The sequence below is a fragment of the Myxocyprinus asiaticus genome, chromosome 18, assembly GCF_019703515.2.
Source record: "Myxocyprinus asiaticus isolate MX2 ecotype Aquarium Trade chromosome 18, UBuf_Myxa_2, whole genome shotgun sequence".
NCBI classification, from domain to species: Eukaryota; Metazoa; Chordata; class Actinopteri; order Cypriniformes; family Catostomidae; genus Myxocyprinus; species Myxocyprinus asiaticus.
This window is the reverse complement of record NC_059361.1, coordinates 15,776,233-15,794,842: the sequence shown is the minus strand read 5'-3', so window position 1 is coordinate 15,794,842 and position 18,610 is coordinate 15,776,233. Positions and strand designations below refer to the sequence as shown.

Here is an 18,610-nt window from a genome sequence, read left to right as displayed (position 1 = left end):
TTAATAAAAGTTATTTTAAAGGAATATCTATGGTTTAAAGTGAAGAAATTATCTGGGTTCTTTTCTGAATTATCGGCAAAACAAGTTTAAACTTGGTTCAATGAATCTGTGTGATTATGTTGGACATGTAACAGGTTGATGAATACACATCCTTCACACATTTAACACACTTCTAAAGCCTTAGAATGTGGGTACTTAGAAATGAAAACTACCATCAGACATACAATATGTGTCTTAACTGCTTAAATGATTATCCCACATACAATAAATTATATTTTACTTAGTATGATCATATTCCATATCAAAACTTAACAGCCGTTTTCGATAGAACAATAATGATTTACTCCATTCAAAATAAGTGCAAAGAAATAATTTTAGCAGTATGACATTTTTATTCACTTATCCTTTCGCAAACAGCGAAAATGCATGTGCTGTGGTGGTGGAGAAGGGTCCCGTTCCCCCATTATATTGTATATGGTGGTCTTGATCATATAAGATCATTGTTCGATCATAATTTGACCTCATATCTGTCACAGCGACAGCACTTTGGAAATTAAAAACAGCCGTTTGCGATCAGAGTTTGTGTGACTTCTTTGTTAAAAAAGTTAATATCAACCAACAGCTGCTGCAGGTCAACTGTTGTGATAACTATGACTGTGACCTGTGAAATATCATAATTTATGTAAAATGTTTTCCTGATGTAACGATCTGGTGGAAATATGAAGAAGCCCTGATCTCAAATAATCTATGGAAAACAGGGTGTTTCAACCCCACAAACAACATTTTTGGGCAGTTTCAGCGCAATTTGAGCGATGCGCCCACAGACAGCAGCTCTTTTCTGGGCTACCTATAGAACCCAGAAGTGGCTGGGCAGAGTGTTTGTTTGTAAACAGTAACTTCATCTATAGTAGGTTGCCAGCCTACAGTAGACAGCATTTTTGGGCATCATAAGTGCATTCAAACTAAACATTCCCCATTTACCTCTTGTGAATATTCCTGAGTGCTGTTAAATAAGTTTAAGGATCTAGTTTCTCCTCAGAGAAATGTGATCCTCAAATGACAGCTACTTTTTGCCTCAACTAAAAAGCTCAATAGAAAAGCGAGACTGAGAGAGTGAACCAGAAGAGGGGAAAGAAAACAACATATATTCTTACCGTTTAACTATAAAGTAAAACTAGATTTTTACATTTTCTACAGAAAGTATGGGTGTTGGCAGCCAAGGCGTAGCTTAGGTGTTTTCTGCATTTTAATATGCAGTTGCAAAGGCATTCTGGTTGGGTGCTTACTGGTCCAAAGAGAACACCCCCAAGTCCTATTATATTCTGGTCCCTAGGTATGGCTCGGGTCCCTCCTTCTTGGGCTGCACAATTAATCAAAAAAGTAATTAAGATTACGATTTCGGCTGTCGCATTAACTAATGATGATATGTAATCATGAAAATTAACAATTACAGCATTCCATTTAAGTCTACTCCTGTTGAGTCAAAGGTTTCTATTTACAACATGTTTTTGCAGCGGTCAAGTATTTTAACCAATCCCAGACATGTCTATTCAACACTGAAATGGCAATGGCAAATGAGAGACGCTTACATTAGTCCATTTTGGACGTTGTGCGGCTCGCTTGCAATGTAGACGATAAATGCATAGCAAGTGAGCAACACGACACAAACGTGAGCCCTTCTACATACTGTACACACATATCAGACTTTAAGGCAACTTACCTGAAAAGGAAAAATATAATGGGATTTATTGTGGACTGTATAAGAGACTTTCCAGCAGAAGAAACTTTTGGAACAAAACCAAAGCTATTTGGGAGAGGAAACTGAAGGAAGATTGTTTATTTAAGTCACATATTTGTCTGCACTATTTGATGTCAGGCAGGGAGGGAGGAAGGATGGGTTGTGCAAATGCATTCAGGGCTGTGATTTCTATTGGTTCCGTAAAGTGCATCTGTACCGCTGTGATTTGTTGCTGGATTGCATGATCATATGGAGTCAGAAAAATAAAACTCCAAATTTAAAGGGAAACAGATTTGTTTTGCTTTTTTAAATAAAAGTGCTTAGTGTTCTGTATAGGCATACTCTCATTCACAAATAAATAAATAAATATGTACAGACATTTTATGTAAAGAATGCTGCACACATGGCTTGTTCAAAAAATCGTCACGGTATTGACATCACAACTATGTGCACATTCAGTATTCAGCAACCTGGCCCACTCAGATGAACAACAGTGAGAACTACACCAGTAGTTTTCACAACAGGTTCAATCATAACATATTATTTACTCTTTAAAAGCACAGTAGCATATTAAGCAGCCTGTTTAATTCTAATGTTCAAAGATGTGGAAAATCATCACATAAAACTAAGTTATGATTATTTTTGGTGCAAGAAACCACTAAAAATATAAGTGGATTTCAGTAAAAAAGATAAAATGCTACAAAAGTGTTGGAAATGGCCCCCTGAAATTCATTCAAGGTTTACTCGCCTTCAAATGGAGGAGGGGGATTATTTTAGAGAGATATAGAGGAAAGGAATGACACAAATGTTCAGCTGTTTCTGTGCAGCCATCATAAATATTCACCTTTCTCTGTTCACTTAGAACTCCTCCTTCCTGACCATATTCCTGACCACAGTTCTCAAAACAAGAGAAAAAAAACACTGCTTTCTCTTCACCAAACATGTGTTGCAGTGATACACAGGTTACTTGAATGTGATGACATCTCTGTTCAACATGATTAGTGTAATTTATGAGCAGTACTTGGCACCAAGAAATGTACATTACATGCAGCTACAGGTAAAAAAAAAAAAAAAAGGGAAGGAAAGGGTGTGGTAGATCAGGAAAGCCAATAAATATCCAAATAGCGCTGTTAATGTTTGCTTAGTAGATTGTGTAAATGCAGGAAATGGATTTATATTCCAGCATATCCGTGGATGGTTAATGCACTTATGTAGTGTGATGACTGATGGGGTGGTAGAACACATGGAAACTCCCTCTTAAGGAACAGTTATGAGCTGTCATGTCAATTAAAGGCAATGGCGAATTCTCAGGGCCAGCAAAGCCTTCTCTGCTGGCCTAACATGCCAAATAAATAAATATTTTTCATCCTTTCATTTTCAATCACCTTTTTGCCTATGTATTTTTAATCGCTTTCCACTCTTAATTAATCTACAAACAAATAAGAGAAAAATGAAAAGTTTATCCAGTCAGAATTTATTCCTTGATGCTTACAAGCGAAGTGTGACTACTGTTTCACAAATCACATGCCCAAAGCAGTGAGTGAGTCTGAGCTCCACCCCCTCAGGCCTTCAGAATTTCTATAGAATCCCTCAACAGTGCAAATGAATGGGCAACTAAAGTCAGACTGTCAGATTCATCAGCCAATTAGATTGATTAATTTGTTCTTGGTGGGTGTGATCTTTAGGATATGTCCCTGTCGAGGCCTTCTAGCTGGCCTTGAGTGACGCAATCACGCTTTAAGTGATGTAATTTGAAAGCGAGTGCGAGATCTTGCTGACCAATCGGCTGTTATCACTGCCACTATCACCATTGAGAAAGAGATCCTTATGGATTTAAAAACACGAGATGTTCTGCATGACCGTGTGATTGCTTAATTTATTAAACAGGAAAGGAGGACCGATTTTCACTTCAAGCAAATTGGTAAGTGCTTTTTGCATTGTTATAGCAACATCAGGATTTTTTTTAAGTGTAAATTAGTGCTGCGTTCCATTCAACTTGGAAAGTTGGATTTTACAACTTCCTACTAGAAAAAGTACAATGGAATGCATCAAGTCAGAATTAAAACTTGTAGGCTCGTGCAGAAATTCTCAATTCCGATTTCGCCGAAATGCAGGGGCATGATGTCACACAAACATGTCGACACTCAGGGAGATATACAAAGTAAGTGATAAACATTCACTTTATTAAGTAATATCGCTACATGAGTTCGTTTCCACATTACATGATATTAAATCTTGTTTAACAAACGCCTGCAGAAACAGGTGTATAAAACATTATAATCTCTTTTGATAATTGTACACCTGAAGCACAAATGCTAGCGCTGCAGCACTGTTTATCAGTTGGGTTGCTAGGAGACATCTCTAATGAGAGTCAAACCCCTGCTAAGCTAATGGGAGCGTTGCAGTTCCGAATATCGGGGAATATCAGGGAATGGAATGCATTTATGGTCGGAGATATCAAGTAGGAATATCCCACATCCAACTTGAATGGAACACAGCATAACCGTGTACCCTGACGAAACAAAATTTATTGCAAGCAACATTTAAATCTCAAATATTATTAGATAGATTTTTCCAGGTATTATAGACCTCCTTGGTAGATTCATATGAAAAATTATGATTTTTGAATGTCTGTTCGGGAAAACAGTCATGCTGCAGTTAAAATTAGGCTTGCTTGAGCATTAAGTGTCTTTCAAGTTCTGGCTTTCGTGCGTGGATGTGTTTTTAAAATGTAAATTGGTATTATTAGTTAGTTGCAACATAATGTATAATGCCCAAAGGCATAGGGTGTCTTATTCATTGTGAAACTGTTTTCTTAATGGCATGAATCACACAGAAGGCCCAGACTTTTAATGCACGGCCCACCACTGACTAAAGGTTATGTCAGCACATGTCTACTTTACAATTTTATCTAACCTCAGACAGAGGTACTGTATGATTCACAGCATAATATGACAAAGAATTAATAAATGTGTAATCATCTTGATTTGAGTACAAGTAAAAATGAAAGAGAAAATGAAATCAAGAAATTATCTGATCTGGGAATACATTTCTTAAAATGATAAAGTTGTCATTCCTATACCTTCTACCCAATAAATTTCTATGACTTTTCCATTTGTTTGTGAATACTAATACTCAATAAGGACTTTTCTAACTCATTTTATAAAGCAATTTCTAGTTGATTAAATAATAGGAACATTTATATTCCGAATGTATTAATTTACAAGACTTTTCCAGGCCTGAAAATCTAAATTTCAATCTAAATGGTTTGATAGATATAGCAAATTAGGAAACGAAAATGCAGAACAAAGAAGTGCATAAGTGATGAGCAACTAATATGCAAGTACTTACAGTAGCTCCGCCCCCAAGACCATTGTCACGTTGTCTCCGGAGTGGTTGCTGCGGAATCTGATTTGGAACAGGTGGCTGGTCATGCTTTGTCGTGACGTTAGCATCCCCGCAGTGGTGCGTACTGGAGAGAGATTTAAGTCTTCTGCTTGACACGACCCCACCCAGATCTGATCCCTAAGTGCATAGTCTATCACCGTATAATTCTCCTCACTGAGGGAACATAGACAGAGAAAGACAGAGAGACACATTAAAGGAACATTTTGGGTTAAATCAGGACTTGTACTTCAGTTTGTTAAAGCAAATGCATTTACAATGCAACAGTTGACTTACATTGTGAGTCCATATCTGTTAACATTTTTCAAAATGTGTCAAAATGATGAAAAAACTGCTTAACACCAGCATGGAAATTACATGCTGGTCAAGCTGGTCTTTTGTGTATGTGTATGTGCATGTTTGTAAACAAGATGCAGTCCCAGTGAGAGACCAAAAAAAAAAAGTGTGTGAGAGAGTATGGGAAAGAGGCAAAATGTGATGTGTTAAAATGTGTTAAAGTGATGTGTTAAAAACCACAAATATAATTCATAGATGTAAAACAAATCTGCATAATATCATGTGTAAAGCCACAATTGATGCCTGGGTCAAAATTGACCCATGAACGCAAAAGATGTAATAATTTTGTTTTAAAAATGGTTATATCTCTTAAATATTTGTATTTTCCAGCAATGCTGGTCTTTTCAGCAGGGATTGTAATCAACAGCATCCCACAGATTTAACCCAGAATATTCCTTTAAAATCACCAGACACATGACATGTTAATGATCTTTACTACATGAAAAAGGGCTGTTAAGCTTATATATTAGCTCAGAGGGTAAAAACAAGCCGACTGTTGTATGGAGTCACCCAATGTCTTTTGCTGTTGTAACACATTTAACAGCTCGTCTTTAATTCTCATAAGACTCAACCTACTGAAGACACAATACTCCGTTTACCACCACATCCCACAATCTTCTGTGGCTAACTGCATCTTCATGCAGTCACCTGTTTCCCTGAGCGAGATGACTCCTGCCATCTGGAAGTGATTGTGAGATTGGCTTTAGGTAAGTCTAATGGGCCTTCACTACTGAGGCATGGGGCTCTCGGTCTCTGCAGAGACTTATTAACTCCAGCTAACTGCATAGCAATAATATCACGCACATGTGCTCTGCCTACAGCAGCCCCATATCTTTGACTGGGGACCACTGGCCAACCGTGACATACAAATACAAAGGCACATTTCATCATACCTCAGGGCTGACAACAGGGAACAGCTGTGGGTTTAAAGTGCATGTCACCAGCTACCAATCGAACGCTTGCTCCAAACATCAATCAAAACATCCATAGAATGGAATGTAGAGCAGCAATTCCACGAAAAAGTATGAGGAGGATAGATAGACAGAGAGAAGACTTATACAGATGTACCCAAATGGACAAGAACATATTTCACCCCAAAATCAAAAGAAAAAATATAAAGTTACATTTTGCATGAAAAAAGCCTACTTTAGGAACATTAAAATGTTTTTGCTTTGTGAAATTATTTTCATATTAATTAAACACACCCCCTCCAATTGTCAGTAGCCTATTATATTGCAAAATATTCACTTATTACTGTAGTAGTGAAAATAAATATTTATATACATTTAAATTGTAAAGTATATTTGTAAATTATAACTAATGATATAACCAATTATCAGTATACAACCATGGTTGTATTTGTTATACTGAATTTAATTTATGCTGATTTTAATAAAAAAATATTTTGTCCTGACAGGATGATTGATGCATTACTGTATTAATCTAATGCTTTTTTTTTTTTTTTTGGAATTATAATAAAGAAGAAAAAAAAATGGTTGTGGGTGATGGTAATGACTATTATGTACAGTAACAATGCAAAAAATCTTAAAAATAGGCTTCATTTTCGTAATGCAAAACATAATTTATTTTGAAAGTCTGTAAGGTACATATGTTCAGTCCATTCAATATTTCGCAATGTTACGTGCCTGGCTGTAAATCGTTCAGCTGACAAAACTATGAAATAACCTTTTTGGTCACCGTACATTTGTGGAGAGATGTATTGTCATGTTTCATCATCTGAGCAATTGACGTTCAGGTACACAACAGTACAAGCTATTAAATTAACTATACATCTTTAAGCCTGTGCTATTCTGAGTAATTTTGAAACTTTGTACTGAGGCAATTCTTCTGATACTTCCTCCTTATACCGTGTCATCACCAGACACGATGCACTGAAGCATCAAATGCTTTCTCTTTCATGTTAAGAAAAGTTTTTTCCTAACCAGCAGCAATCACGATAAATGAGGAGCGACAGGACAGTCTGTCAATTGCTTCGTTTCAACACTTGTGCCGTTCAGCTGGTCCAAAATCCTGCTCCTTATAACTGTTCATTAAACAGTAAATATCTTCTGATTGGCTGTAATTGTGCTGTCATGCAACATTATTATGTTCAGTGTTTACAGACAAATTGCTTGTCACTGGAATCTTATTGCATTGTGTCCGTTCAGGACAGGGTGTTAAGATGAATTGCTTATATTGTAGTAGTCCTAAGCTGCTTTGGATGAAAGCTCCTGCTAAATGGATGAATATAAATGAAAAGTGCAGGAATAATCTTCTGTTTAATACCGTTTTGAGATCAAGCCTTTCTTCGAGAAGCGACTGCGGACTGTGTGTGTTTGAATTAGTGTGTTCATGTGTAAGCAGTGCTATTTTTAAAAGCATATAAATACTTGTGTTGTGTCATAAGTCAACATGTCTTCAGCCAGACAATAAATTGTGTTTGTGTAGAGATAATTGAATAATTGGAGTCAGATCCTCCTGTTCAGTTCCTGAATATCCTCTGGGCTCTGCCCAACACACTCACAATGCCATTAACATTCCACCGGCAGAGGATGACAGATCCGACAGAGAGGGAAAAAGGCCAGTGCAAATAATCAGATGTCTGGAAGTAACACTGAGAAACTGGAGATCAAGAAGCACAATAAAGGGAGAGAAAGGACCAGAACAAGGAGGAAAGTGAGGGGAATACATGGCTGCCACAGGAAGAAAGGTTGTGTCCACACTGCGATTAAAACAAAATCGAGACGGAGAATCCGCAAAATACACTGACTTACGGGGAAAATTTTACCACAAAACTAAACATATTCACAGCATATTTAACCATTTAACAAACAATGAAAAACTACCCTTCTTATTAGGTGAACACAAGGACTGCTGCGTGATAGTAACACAATATGTGTCTGTCTGCGACAGAATGAGGGACAGTGAGTGAACTGATCCAAGTCTGTGTCTCCATCATATTTTACTATGACTCTATATTCAGTTGAAGTCAGAAGTTTACATACACCTTAGCCAAATATATTTAAATTCAGTTTTTCACAATTCCTGACATTTAATTGTAGAAAACATTCCCTGTCTTAGGTCAGTTAGGATCACTACTTTATTTTAAGAATGTGAAATGTCAGAATAATAGTAGAGAGAATGATTTATTTCAGATTTTATTTCTTTCATCACATTTCCAGTGGGTCAGAAGTTTACATACACTTTGTTAGTATTTGGTAGCATTGCCTTTAAATTGTTTAACTTGGATCAAATATTTTGGGTAGCCTTCCACAAACTTCTCACAATAAGTTGCTGGAATTTTGGCTCATTCCTCCAGACAGAACTGGTGTAACCGAGTCAGGTTTGTAGGCCTCCTTGCTCGCACATGATTTTTCAGTTCTGCCCACAAATTTTCTATCGGATTGAGGTCAGGGCTTTGTGATGGCCACTCCAATACCTTGACTTTGTTGTCCTTAAGCCATTTTGCCACAACTTTGGAGGTATGCTTAAGGTCATTGTCCATTTGGAAGATGCTTTTGCGACCAAGCTTTAACTTCCTGGCTGATGTCTTGACATGTTGCTTCAATATATCCATATAATCTTCCTTCCTCAAGATGCCATATTTTTTGTGAAGTGCACCAGTATAAGAGGTCCTTCCTCAATCACTTGATCATTAACACAGAATTGCCGTTGTGTGTTTGATTGTGGTGTGCACGTCAGTGTAATGTTCCCGGACACACTGCAAAGGTTCCACCCTTTTCCAGCCAGTGTTTAGAACACACTTGTAGCTGAATAAATGTCAGAATCTAATGTCAAAATTGGTAAATCTGTTAACTGCTATTAGGAAAAATTAACGCATTAAATATTTTAATTAATCATGTGCACAAACACGTTAATTTTGACAGCTCTAATAGATAGATAGATCACTGCATATTACAGCTGCCAGTTTGAAGTTTCTATCTGATGTTCATACCGCTATAATGACATCCTCTCCAGCAGCCAAGAGATGTTCCAGCGCCAGGGACAAAACATTCACACACGTACACACACTCGCATTCATGCAATCACACACACAAGCCTCTGTGCTGGACTGAAAGGCATGCTGTATCTGGGTAATAACACTGTAACCATCATCTCCTCTGAGAGAAGGATGATGTCATCACTGTATTAGCCCAAAATGTTCTATGTTCTACTATGTTAAAACTATGGTATGCTCATATTTTTGGTAATTATCCCTGGTGTATATACACAATAATCACATTACTTACCACTTAATAAGTGTTCTGAACATTGTGTCCCTTTCTATTGTCTATAACACTGATAAATATTGATCCCCAAAAATAATCTGCAAAATACAACAGATATGATGTAATATGTACAGTGTGTGTGTGTGCGCGCACGTATGGAATGGAAGAGAGTGTCGTGAAGGAAGAAAGGAGTAAAAACAGCCATCTGCTTTTTAAGAGTGAGTTACATAACCATTCTAAAGAAAATGAGTGAAAACAGTGGAGAGAGAGGGAAAAAAATTGAGAAGAGTGATGGAGTGGATGTCGTGCACAAGTCTGTTTTGCTCCAGATCTGAGTGAGTAGCGTGACTTGGGCACACCAGTCATACTATACAGACCGCATATCATAACAAATATCACACAAACACACATGCAGTCCGTCGCACAACTCTTCGAGTTCAGATGATTGAAAAAACTTCTTTTCTCTCTTTTTAATTTTTCTATTATATCCCAGACAGAGAGCTTGTGGGCTGATTGGGCCAAGGCTGGAGGAGAAATGAAAACCATATTTTTTCCACGAGGTTGTCCCCTTTTCATAGAGTGCAGAATGTTCTCAAAAATTACGAGAACAAAAACAAAGCAAGCATGAGTAAAGAAATTACTCACTGACAGACTGACTGACAATATGCAGTGAGAGGGAGTAGACTTTGTACAAACATGCTTAATACGACATGTGACACAAACACAGATTTCTCTACAATGAAGTACAAAGTTGCAAGAAAGATTTTATATTTTTGCAACATTCCAGGGAATAAACCAACCAACCTACAAACTCACAAAGGGACATTTTTTAAAAGAAAAAAAAAAGAAAAAATCCCACTCTGTCCCAAATTTCATTTCAATTTGAAATTAAATTTGAAATAAAATTTCAATAATTCATAATTTCAATTAAATATTGTCCCAGACACAAGCATAAACAACACTGCATGACAATATACTGTATTTTGTTGGTCACTTAAACAATGTTTGAAAGATTAAACAACCACAATACTCTTATTACTATTTCTGCTGAATATAGTATGTATACTGTGGACAGTATGCTTTTCTGCATGCATGGAATACCCAATACGCGACAACACATTTAAAAAAATGTGCAGTATACAACAGATCCCACTGTATTGAGTACTGTATTCCACAGTGCACTGCGCTTAACTCAAAATCAATAATAATATGTCACAATTTTCCAAATTTTGACTCATTATTTGTTCGGCTGCAAAACATTTTTCTCACATAAACTTGGATCAAAAATACAAAGTAACCATGCTTACAGTATTTCTCAGATGACTGCTGGATGCCACTGCTTCACATAATTAAAAAAAAATAAAAATAGGCAGAATACAGTGTATGCTACGCAGTATGCAGTAGTGCCCGACCGATTTATCGGTCGGCCGATATTAGCCTTTCACCGATATATCGGTATCAGCGTATGTTTACCGATATGCGCAGATATGAAAACTTTTTTTTCAGAAAATTTAATGCAGTAAACAATGCTTTAGAATTGATGTCATAACATAGTTTGTCCAGCAGAGTGTGCTCCAACTCCACTGTTTACAGAGCTGAGCTAACGAAGTTCTAGTGATGGTAGTTCTGCAGACAGTGCGGAGTTAAGCGGTGCGGAGTTAAGCTGTGTGTCCTCACGGTAAGTTGCTAACTAGTTTGTAAAATACATACTGGAATGTTAATAAACAATGACCCCATCAATTTCCCTTTTGAATAGAACTAATATAACGTTAAACTGGTCCTTGATAACCATGTCACTCATGTTTATCACATCTGTTTGCTATGTTAGCCAGTAGTTTGTCAGAGCATCTTTTTGCAGCTCAGCAGACAACGGTGGTGGATTGTGTCTGTTGAGTGTTGATTTCATGCTATGTTGTTACCTAATTGGTGAGACGCAATGCTGGAAAGTAAATAAAGTCCATCTTTTGCTCTCCGTGAAAACAAGCTTATAGCTAACTAGCTAACCACGTAGCTACTTTCATACATTGTCAGCTGAGTGGAAGCTAATGTGTAAATATGTATTCACCAAACTGTTTTGTTCAGGAGTCACAGTTTGGTACCCCCTTCAACCGAACAATTCCAGTCGTTACATTTACAAAATGAAATATTTAAAAGTCTGGTTTTCCACTGTTGAAAGTTTCCCCTGAACTTGTATAGCAGAATACGGTGTAACAACGCTTGACACGGCAGGTGTAAATGCTTCTTGTTTTACAACCTGCCTCTAATTGACTGGCAGTATTAAAATAGTCAGCATTTGACTGATACTAAACAGTTTATTTTGCTATTTATTTTATTTGTATTTATTCTTTATTTAAATGGTCAGCAATTGACTGATACTGAACATACAGTACTGATGTTTATTTAGCCATTTATTGTATTTTTATTTATTCTTTATTTTGTCAGTGTTCATTTCTAGAATTTGTTGACAATGTATAATAATAATGTCAAATATTCTTTGATAAAAATATTTGTTTAAGAAAGCAGCCTTCTGAGTACCTTTGCATAGTCATATCGGTGAAAAATCGGTGAAAAATCCACATAGAAAAGGTCTGTTTTCATTCCAGCTCAAAAGTTGGCTATCTCGGCCACCATATCGGTAATCTGTGAATTTTCCCCCTCTAAAATCAGTATTGGTATCAAAAATCCCATATCAGATGGGCTCTAGTATGCAGTAACTAATAAGTAAGCTAGTTCCTCTGTTTTCACTCACTATCTCCAAATCTAAAAAAATGGCACAAAAATAACAACAACAAAAAATGCTTCATGCAGGATTTCGCTTTCACTGAGGACAGAAAAACTACTTGAGGCTGGAAACGTGTTGCTATGAACCTAGTTAGGATAATGTGTAACCATGGAGGAAAAAAAAAAAAGGAAAAAAAAAAAAAAACAGGCCATGATATCTCAGCTCTAGAGAGCTTTTTCATCACCTGTAAGTTTATTTTAACCCCTTCTCACGTAAGATCAAACTGGTGTGATTACACTAGACTGGGCTCAGGCACGTATGATCAAACTGGTGTGATCTGCATTCCTACTGCTGTTTACCAGCAAAAGAAGGACTGAAGCGGCTGTCATAAGGAACCAGCTGCTCAAATAGTATTTTCACCATCAGTTACAAACATTCAAACAATCACTTAATAAATGTTTAAATCCGTTACCGTCGGAGCACACTGTTTTGATCCAGCGATGCGACCATGTTTTCTGACATCAAACAAAGAATATACAAACTAGTCAAGCCACACAAGCCTTCTCCCATCCTGTCCGTCACTCATTCTAACCACTTCCGGTGCTGGGAAAGTGGAAGGGCTAGGCTTTAAGAACCTTCTATGGTGAACTCAAAATCCCATGTTGCATTGCATGTAAACAATATGGTGGCACGCATAGCCGGCAAGTGCATTTCCGATCGCATCTCATCTATCATAATCAATCATTATAAACATCTAAAAACCACATTATATGTTTGATAATATATAATCTGACCTTCAGTGCACCTGCTGTGATATAATCTATCCTTCAATGCATCTGCTGTGAAGTGTAAGGTAAGATTATTTTTTATTACAGCATGTTTTAAAGAACTCACGCTGGGAGGTCTGTCAGTACAGGAGAAACTCACGTGCGAAAAGGTTAAGAGAGTTGCCAAAATTCTGCCTTATAAGTAATTTTATTTCATTTCAATTTCTTTTCTTTTAACAAATATTATTTTGGTTCTTTCACCCCACTTTGGTATTAGTGATGCAGCTAACTTTGTCCTACTTCTAAAACACAACCAGGCTCAGGCTGTACCTTCATATCCATCCATTTCAGCTCAACAATTTCCTGTTCTCTATAGTGTCCTCTGGGGCACAATAACAGCAGGGAAAGAACAGAGTAACATGTTGGACACGGTATGAGAACTCTCATTTGTGGTCTCTCCAGCTCACCTTTTCTTTCTTGTGACAATGAGGACATCATTGAAGAGGAAGAAATAGACTTGCTGGCGAGACGTCCTCTTGGAAAAGATCCCACTTTCCTCTACGAAGGCCGATAGCTCCCCACGCTTCACCATCCAGCGAGAGGAGGAAACAAGTGGGAATGGCTGAAGAGAGAATGTGTTGAAGGTTAAAATATGAGCCAGATGGACAGAATCGCTAAGAAATATGTATTCATCTTTAACTAAATCACAGATAGTAAGAGTGTTAAAATAAAAAGTCTGAAAAGCACAATGCACATATAGCCTCTCAGATAGGGATGTGAATGTTGGAAATTTTGACTGCTCAACTACTCAACAAATAAATCAGCTGAATGCTAAGGGTGGAACGGAGGTCAAAGGAATGGGCTCCATTTATTATTAATTGTTGGTCTGTGTACAGTACATGACATGTGTCAGATGAATTTCTTTGGACACTACATCATGTTTCACCATTTTTTAGCAGCTGGTGCTATAAAGGGCACATTTTTAAGATGGTGTATGAAACAGATTAAATATACAGTAGCTCAAATGTGACTCAAGATCACTGCAATCTGTTCCACTGCATTCCATCAGGTGTTTTTTACCACAAACCAGTGTACAGTGTCTGTGTACAGTTACTGCCCAAACAAACCACAAGATATCAGCGACAACGGCACCATACCCTAGGGGTGGGTGATATACTGGTAGACACGATAAACCGGTAGAAATGTGACAACCGGTATACATTTTGAATAATCGCCTCTAACACGGTTACGCAAAATCGCCACCGTGTGGCAAGAAATGCGCACAGCATTCTATTCATGTTACATATACATGGTATAAACTCTGTCGGAGAAATGAAGGAGGAAGGCGAAGTGGCTGCTAGTTCATTAAATCCTGTGAACGAGAAGATTAGGAGGAGATTGTGAATAAAAAGGTGCATCCTCTGTTGTATGGAATTGGTCTGGCTTTAGAAAAAAAGACAGGACAGTGCAGAGCGGCATCACTCAATCCAGTTTCTCTCGATACCGAGCACAAGACCATTTTAATTCTACTGAGATTTTTTACCTTAAAGCACTATGCAGGAAGTCAAAATTCTCAAATGGTTTGATAGACCAACATTCTAACCACTACTGACTAGGAACAGCTAAGCTGGCACAAACAATCTGTCATGCACCAATAATTATATATTTTTTTAATATACACATCATCACCCTTACTAAAATTATGTTCAATGATATAAGATATTAGGAAACAAACCTGTCAAGTTTGCATTCAGATATTCTCTACAGGGATGACTTAAATCATTAAAGGCCAAATGTAGTATTAATTTGTGTTGGATATTTTTTTACTTATATAATATTTCCTTTGTTGCAATGCTTTGAGAAGATGTTGAGTTTCTTGAGAAAAGTTTATAATAATAATAAGAACACTAGTCAACAAAATCAGCCTGAAATGTGGCATAATGTGATTTTTAACATACTGGTAAGGTTGATTTAAAGCCAAATTGAGCTTTTTTTATTTTTATTTTTTATTATTTAACTATGTTTGTCAAGTTCCTAATAAAGAAAAAATTATATTAGGAAGTAGTTTTCATTTATAAAGTATTTGATTCGCTGACTGGATTATTCAAAAATAGGCATTACAATATGGTTATTAAATATATAAACCAATTTGTGTGTGTATATATATATATATATATATATATATATATATATATTATTATTATTTTTTTAGAAAACATTTTACTATATCGTGATATATATCATTATTGTGATATACAAGTACTCGTATAATGATATAAGGTTTTGGTAAAATGGCCCAGCCCTACCATACCCAATCAAAAGATTAAAGCTGAAACATGTAATTTCTGCGACACTACCGTCACAAAACGGAATTGCAAAACTAAACATTGTTGAAACAGATTTGTGAATACACTCTCCGTCTGCCAAACAAACAGATAGTCCAGCCCCAAACTCACACCACTCATGCTATGTCGGGTTTAATGGGTCACTCAAAACAAACAGATTGGCTTTAAAAATGAAATGTTATTAGAAAAGTTGAAAAAAAGTTACAATTAGTGTTTTCATGATCGAAAAGTACTTGAAAAGATACTGATCGCTATTCCTACTTTCAGATTCGTATAGTAAATGATCATTATATATAAATATTCAATATTTCAAATGACTGAGAGCACTGCAATTCAAAACACTCCTGTGTCAAGTCATAGCACTTCAGCTGTATGCATGCGTGTGTGCGTGCCTGTGTGTGTGTGTATGCTGTCTGAGAATGAACAGAGCGTTGTGAGATCTGCTGACCTTCTAACAGCTGGACAAAGCAAAGTCTTCTGATTATGCAGAAACCGCTAGTCATCTGCTAGAACCACATGTGCCAGCAGAACTTTCCCACACAGCTCACACACAAGGTTGGGCATATGGGTGCATTCTGTAAGTGTGTCTTAGTGCATTACTGTGTGCATGCAAAGTGAAAGATTGACATACACATCCACTCATAGACACAGTTGTGCCCGGCCAAAGATAAAGCAAAGTGCGTTTGAGAATAATGTAGTGGGAAAGAATTTGTGATGAACATAACGTGAAGACCCTGAGCAAGCAAGCAGCATGTACATATGCATTCTGTGTTTGAAGATAAGTTTACTTTAATGTACAAATAAAGATATTTCAAAAAACAACTACACATGACAAATTCCACTTGCTTGTGATACAAGGTACTACATGAAGGTTAAAGTAAATCTGCAAAGTTTACTGGCAAGTGAAGTGTAAATGCCATGATTAAAAAGATTGACAGTCTAAACCCTTGCTAATCTCTGTGAGAAAGACACAGTATGCGCTTACACAATATTAAACCAGATTCATTCTCTCCACAGGACTTTAAACAGACCATGCTGGATTAACCTCTCAAAGTGACTGGGATCTGTGCAACTCTAGTTAGACAATCTGAGAATACTGTGTTTGGCGGGATATTACTTAACAGTGTTATGGACATATGGACTTATGTAAGTGCCTAGTGAGCTCTCTCTGTAGCTGATGTTTAAGTTCCTCATCAGATGGAATTAAAGACACAGTGACAGCCAGATAGCGACAAAAGAGCCTTTAAACCTGTTTCACTGGCCTGTGGGAGCTGTCACACACCAGTACACATCTCTCTCTAAAGGTTGGGAATCATACTTCTGGTTGCATGGTCCAACTCGAGAACAAATTATTGATGAGCCAGATGAATAAATTAAAAAGACTCACAAATTGGGTCTTTTTTGACTTACTCACTGATCTGCAAGTCAATACTTTTAGTCATGGACAACTCAAAATGAAGCATAAATGTTATTGTGTTATGTGTGCGTAAGACTCAAGAGACATAACTTACACTTGTTTTATTCTCTTACCTTAATTTTAAACTCCAGCTGGGAATTTATGGTGTACATCATTTCTGTTCTCTCCATTGTGCGAGCGCCCTCATTACATTTCCTCACAAGCTGTGTACACACAAACACAAAACATGGTGATTATTAACTACTGTAAGTCTTACTTAGACAACACTTGAGAAAACTCCCAGTATGTCTCACCTTGCTGACAGCATGAAGAGCTTTCTTACAGGCCTCGTAATTCGCTGAGTCTTTGGGTGTCTTCTGGCATATGGTCTAAAAAAAAAAAAAAAAAAAAAAAAAAAAAGATCTTTGAACTGTTGCTGCTTCTGTAAACTTTTGAATATACTGTGAAGGCAAAGTAGAGTCCCTACAGAACTAATTTTCCTTTTCATACAATTGCTTTTTGTGGTTTACTGTTCATGAAGCCATTCGAACATGTTATCTCTAATAGAGTTCCCTAGAACTTTCTCTCACGCTTGCCGTATATTTCCCAGCAAGAGTTTCACTTGTTACTGAGCTGTGGGGAGAGTGAGAGAGAGAGAGAAGGAAATAAAGAAAACCAAACCCAACTTTCTCATGCTCAGAGCCAGCCAGCTCAGCTCTACTGTCCCAAACTAGGAAACTCACTGTCAAGCTCAGGGGACCAACAAACAAAGCGACAGAGGGATGGAAAGATGAGAGAGTGAGAAAGCTAGAAACAGACTACAGTAAGGATAGAAGAATGGTGATAAATGAAATCATGAGTTGTGAGGACAGTGAACGTGGAGATGTTTCAAGGTATTTTTTTGGATGGTTCATCCACTCCCTCACTTCATTTTACATATACAATCCTCTGGAGAGAAAAAAAAATAAATAAATAAAAGACTTAAAACCCATCCAACCCCTTTACAATATGCTGAAATATGGCATAATAAGCACAAACACTATTAATAAAAATCTACATTGATGGGAAACTGATGGGATGATGGGAAATCGCAATATCCCAGGATTTTTCTTCAACAGTAACAATATAACCAGAGTTAATATAACAGAAAAGGACCGGAAGAGAGTAGGAATATGAGAGGAAAGAATGAAGGGGGGAAAAAGAAAAAGAGGGAGTAGCAGGAGACTTTAATTGGCTTAATGTGGTGTGTTACATAAGAGTGGAAGTCCTCCAGGTCATAGCTACCACACCACCAGACACAGAGATGCTACAAATGTTATCAAAGCTGGGGGTGGGAGAACACAAGATGTATATGATTGAATAATATGTGTAACAAAGTGAGAGCCCCTGTGGGGAAACTCTGGACAGAGTAGTTTGCTTCAGGATAAAATAAGGAAAAAGCAAGACAAATGTCAGTATATTCTGAGGACCTGGCTCATCGCAGCATATCTGTAACCTTTTTTCAGCAGTCCTTGAACAATTAGACTATCCCTACCCCAGGCATGATGTGCTTGTGGTGAAATGATATAATGGATTAAAGACAACATGAAACCATCATTGACCCCATTCACCTTCTTTATATATTTCTTATTGTGATACAACAATGCACATTATTCTATGCATGTTGTATTAT

The 18,610-nt window shown here is 37.1% G+C and overlaps 1 protein-coding gene across 1 annotated transcript in view; it reads right to left on the bottom strand.

The window, feature by feature from the left end:
- LOC127456345 (rho guanine nucleotide exchange factor 26-like) overlaps window positions 1–18,610 on the bottom strand; it is a 56,756-nt gene that overhangs the window by 15,380 nt on the left and 22,766 nt on the right. Inside the window, exons 9-12 of the mRNA XM_051724792.1 lie at window positions 17,253–17,327; window positions 17,073–17,162; window positions 13,665–13,819; window positions 5,090–5,299 (exon numbers count right to left, since the gene is read on the bottom strand). Of these exons, the coding sequence (XP_051580752.1) occupies window positions 5,090–5,299; window positions 13,665–13,819; window positions 17,073–17,162; window positions 17,253–17,327 (530 nt within the window). The remainder of the gene's footprint in view (window positions 1–5,089; window positions 5,300–13,664; window positions 13,820–17,072; window positions 17,163–17,252; window positions 17,328–18,610) is intronic.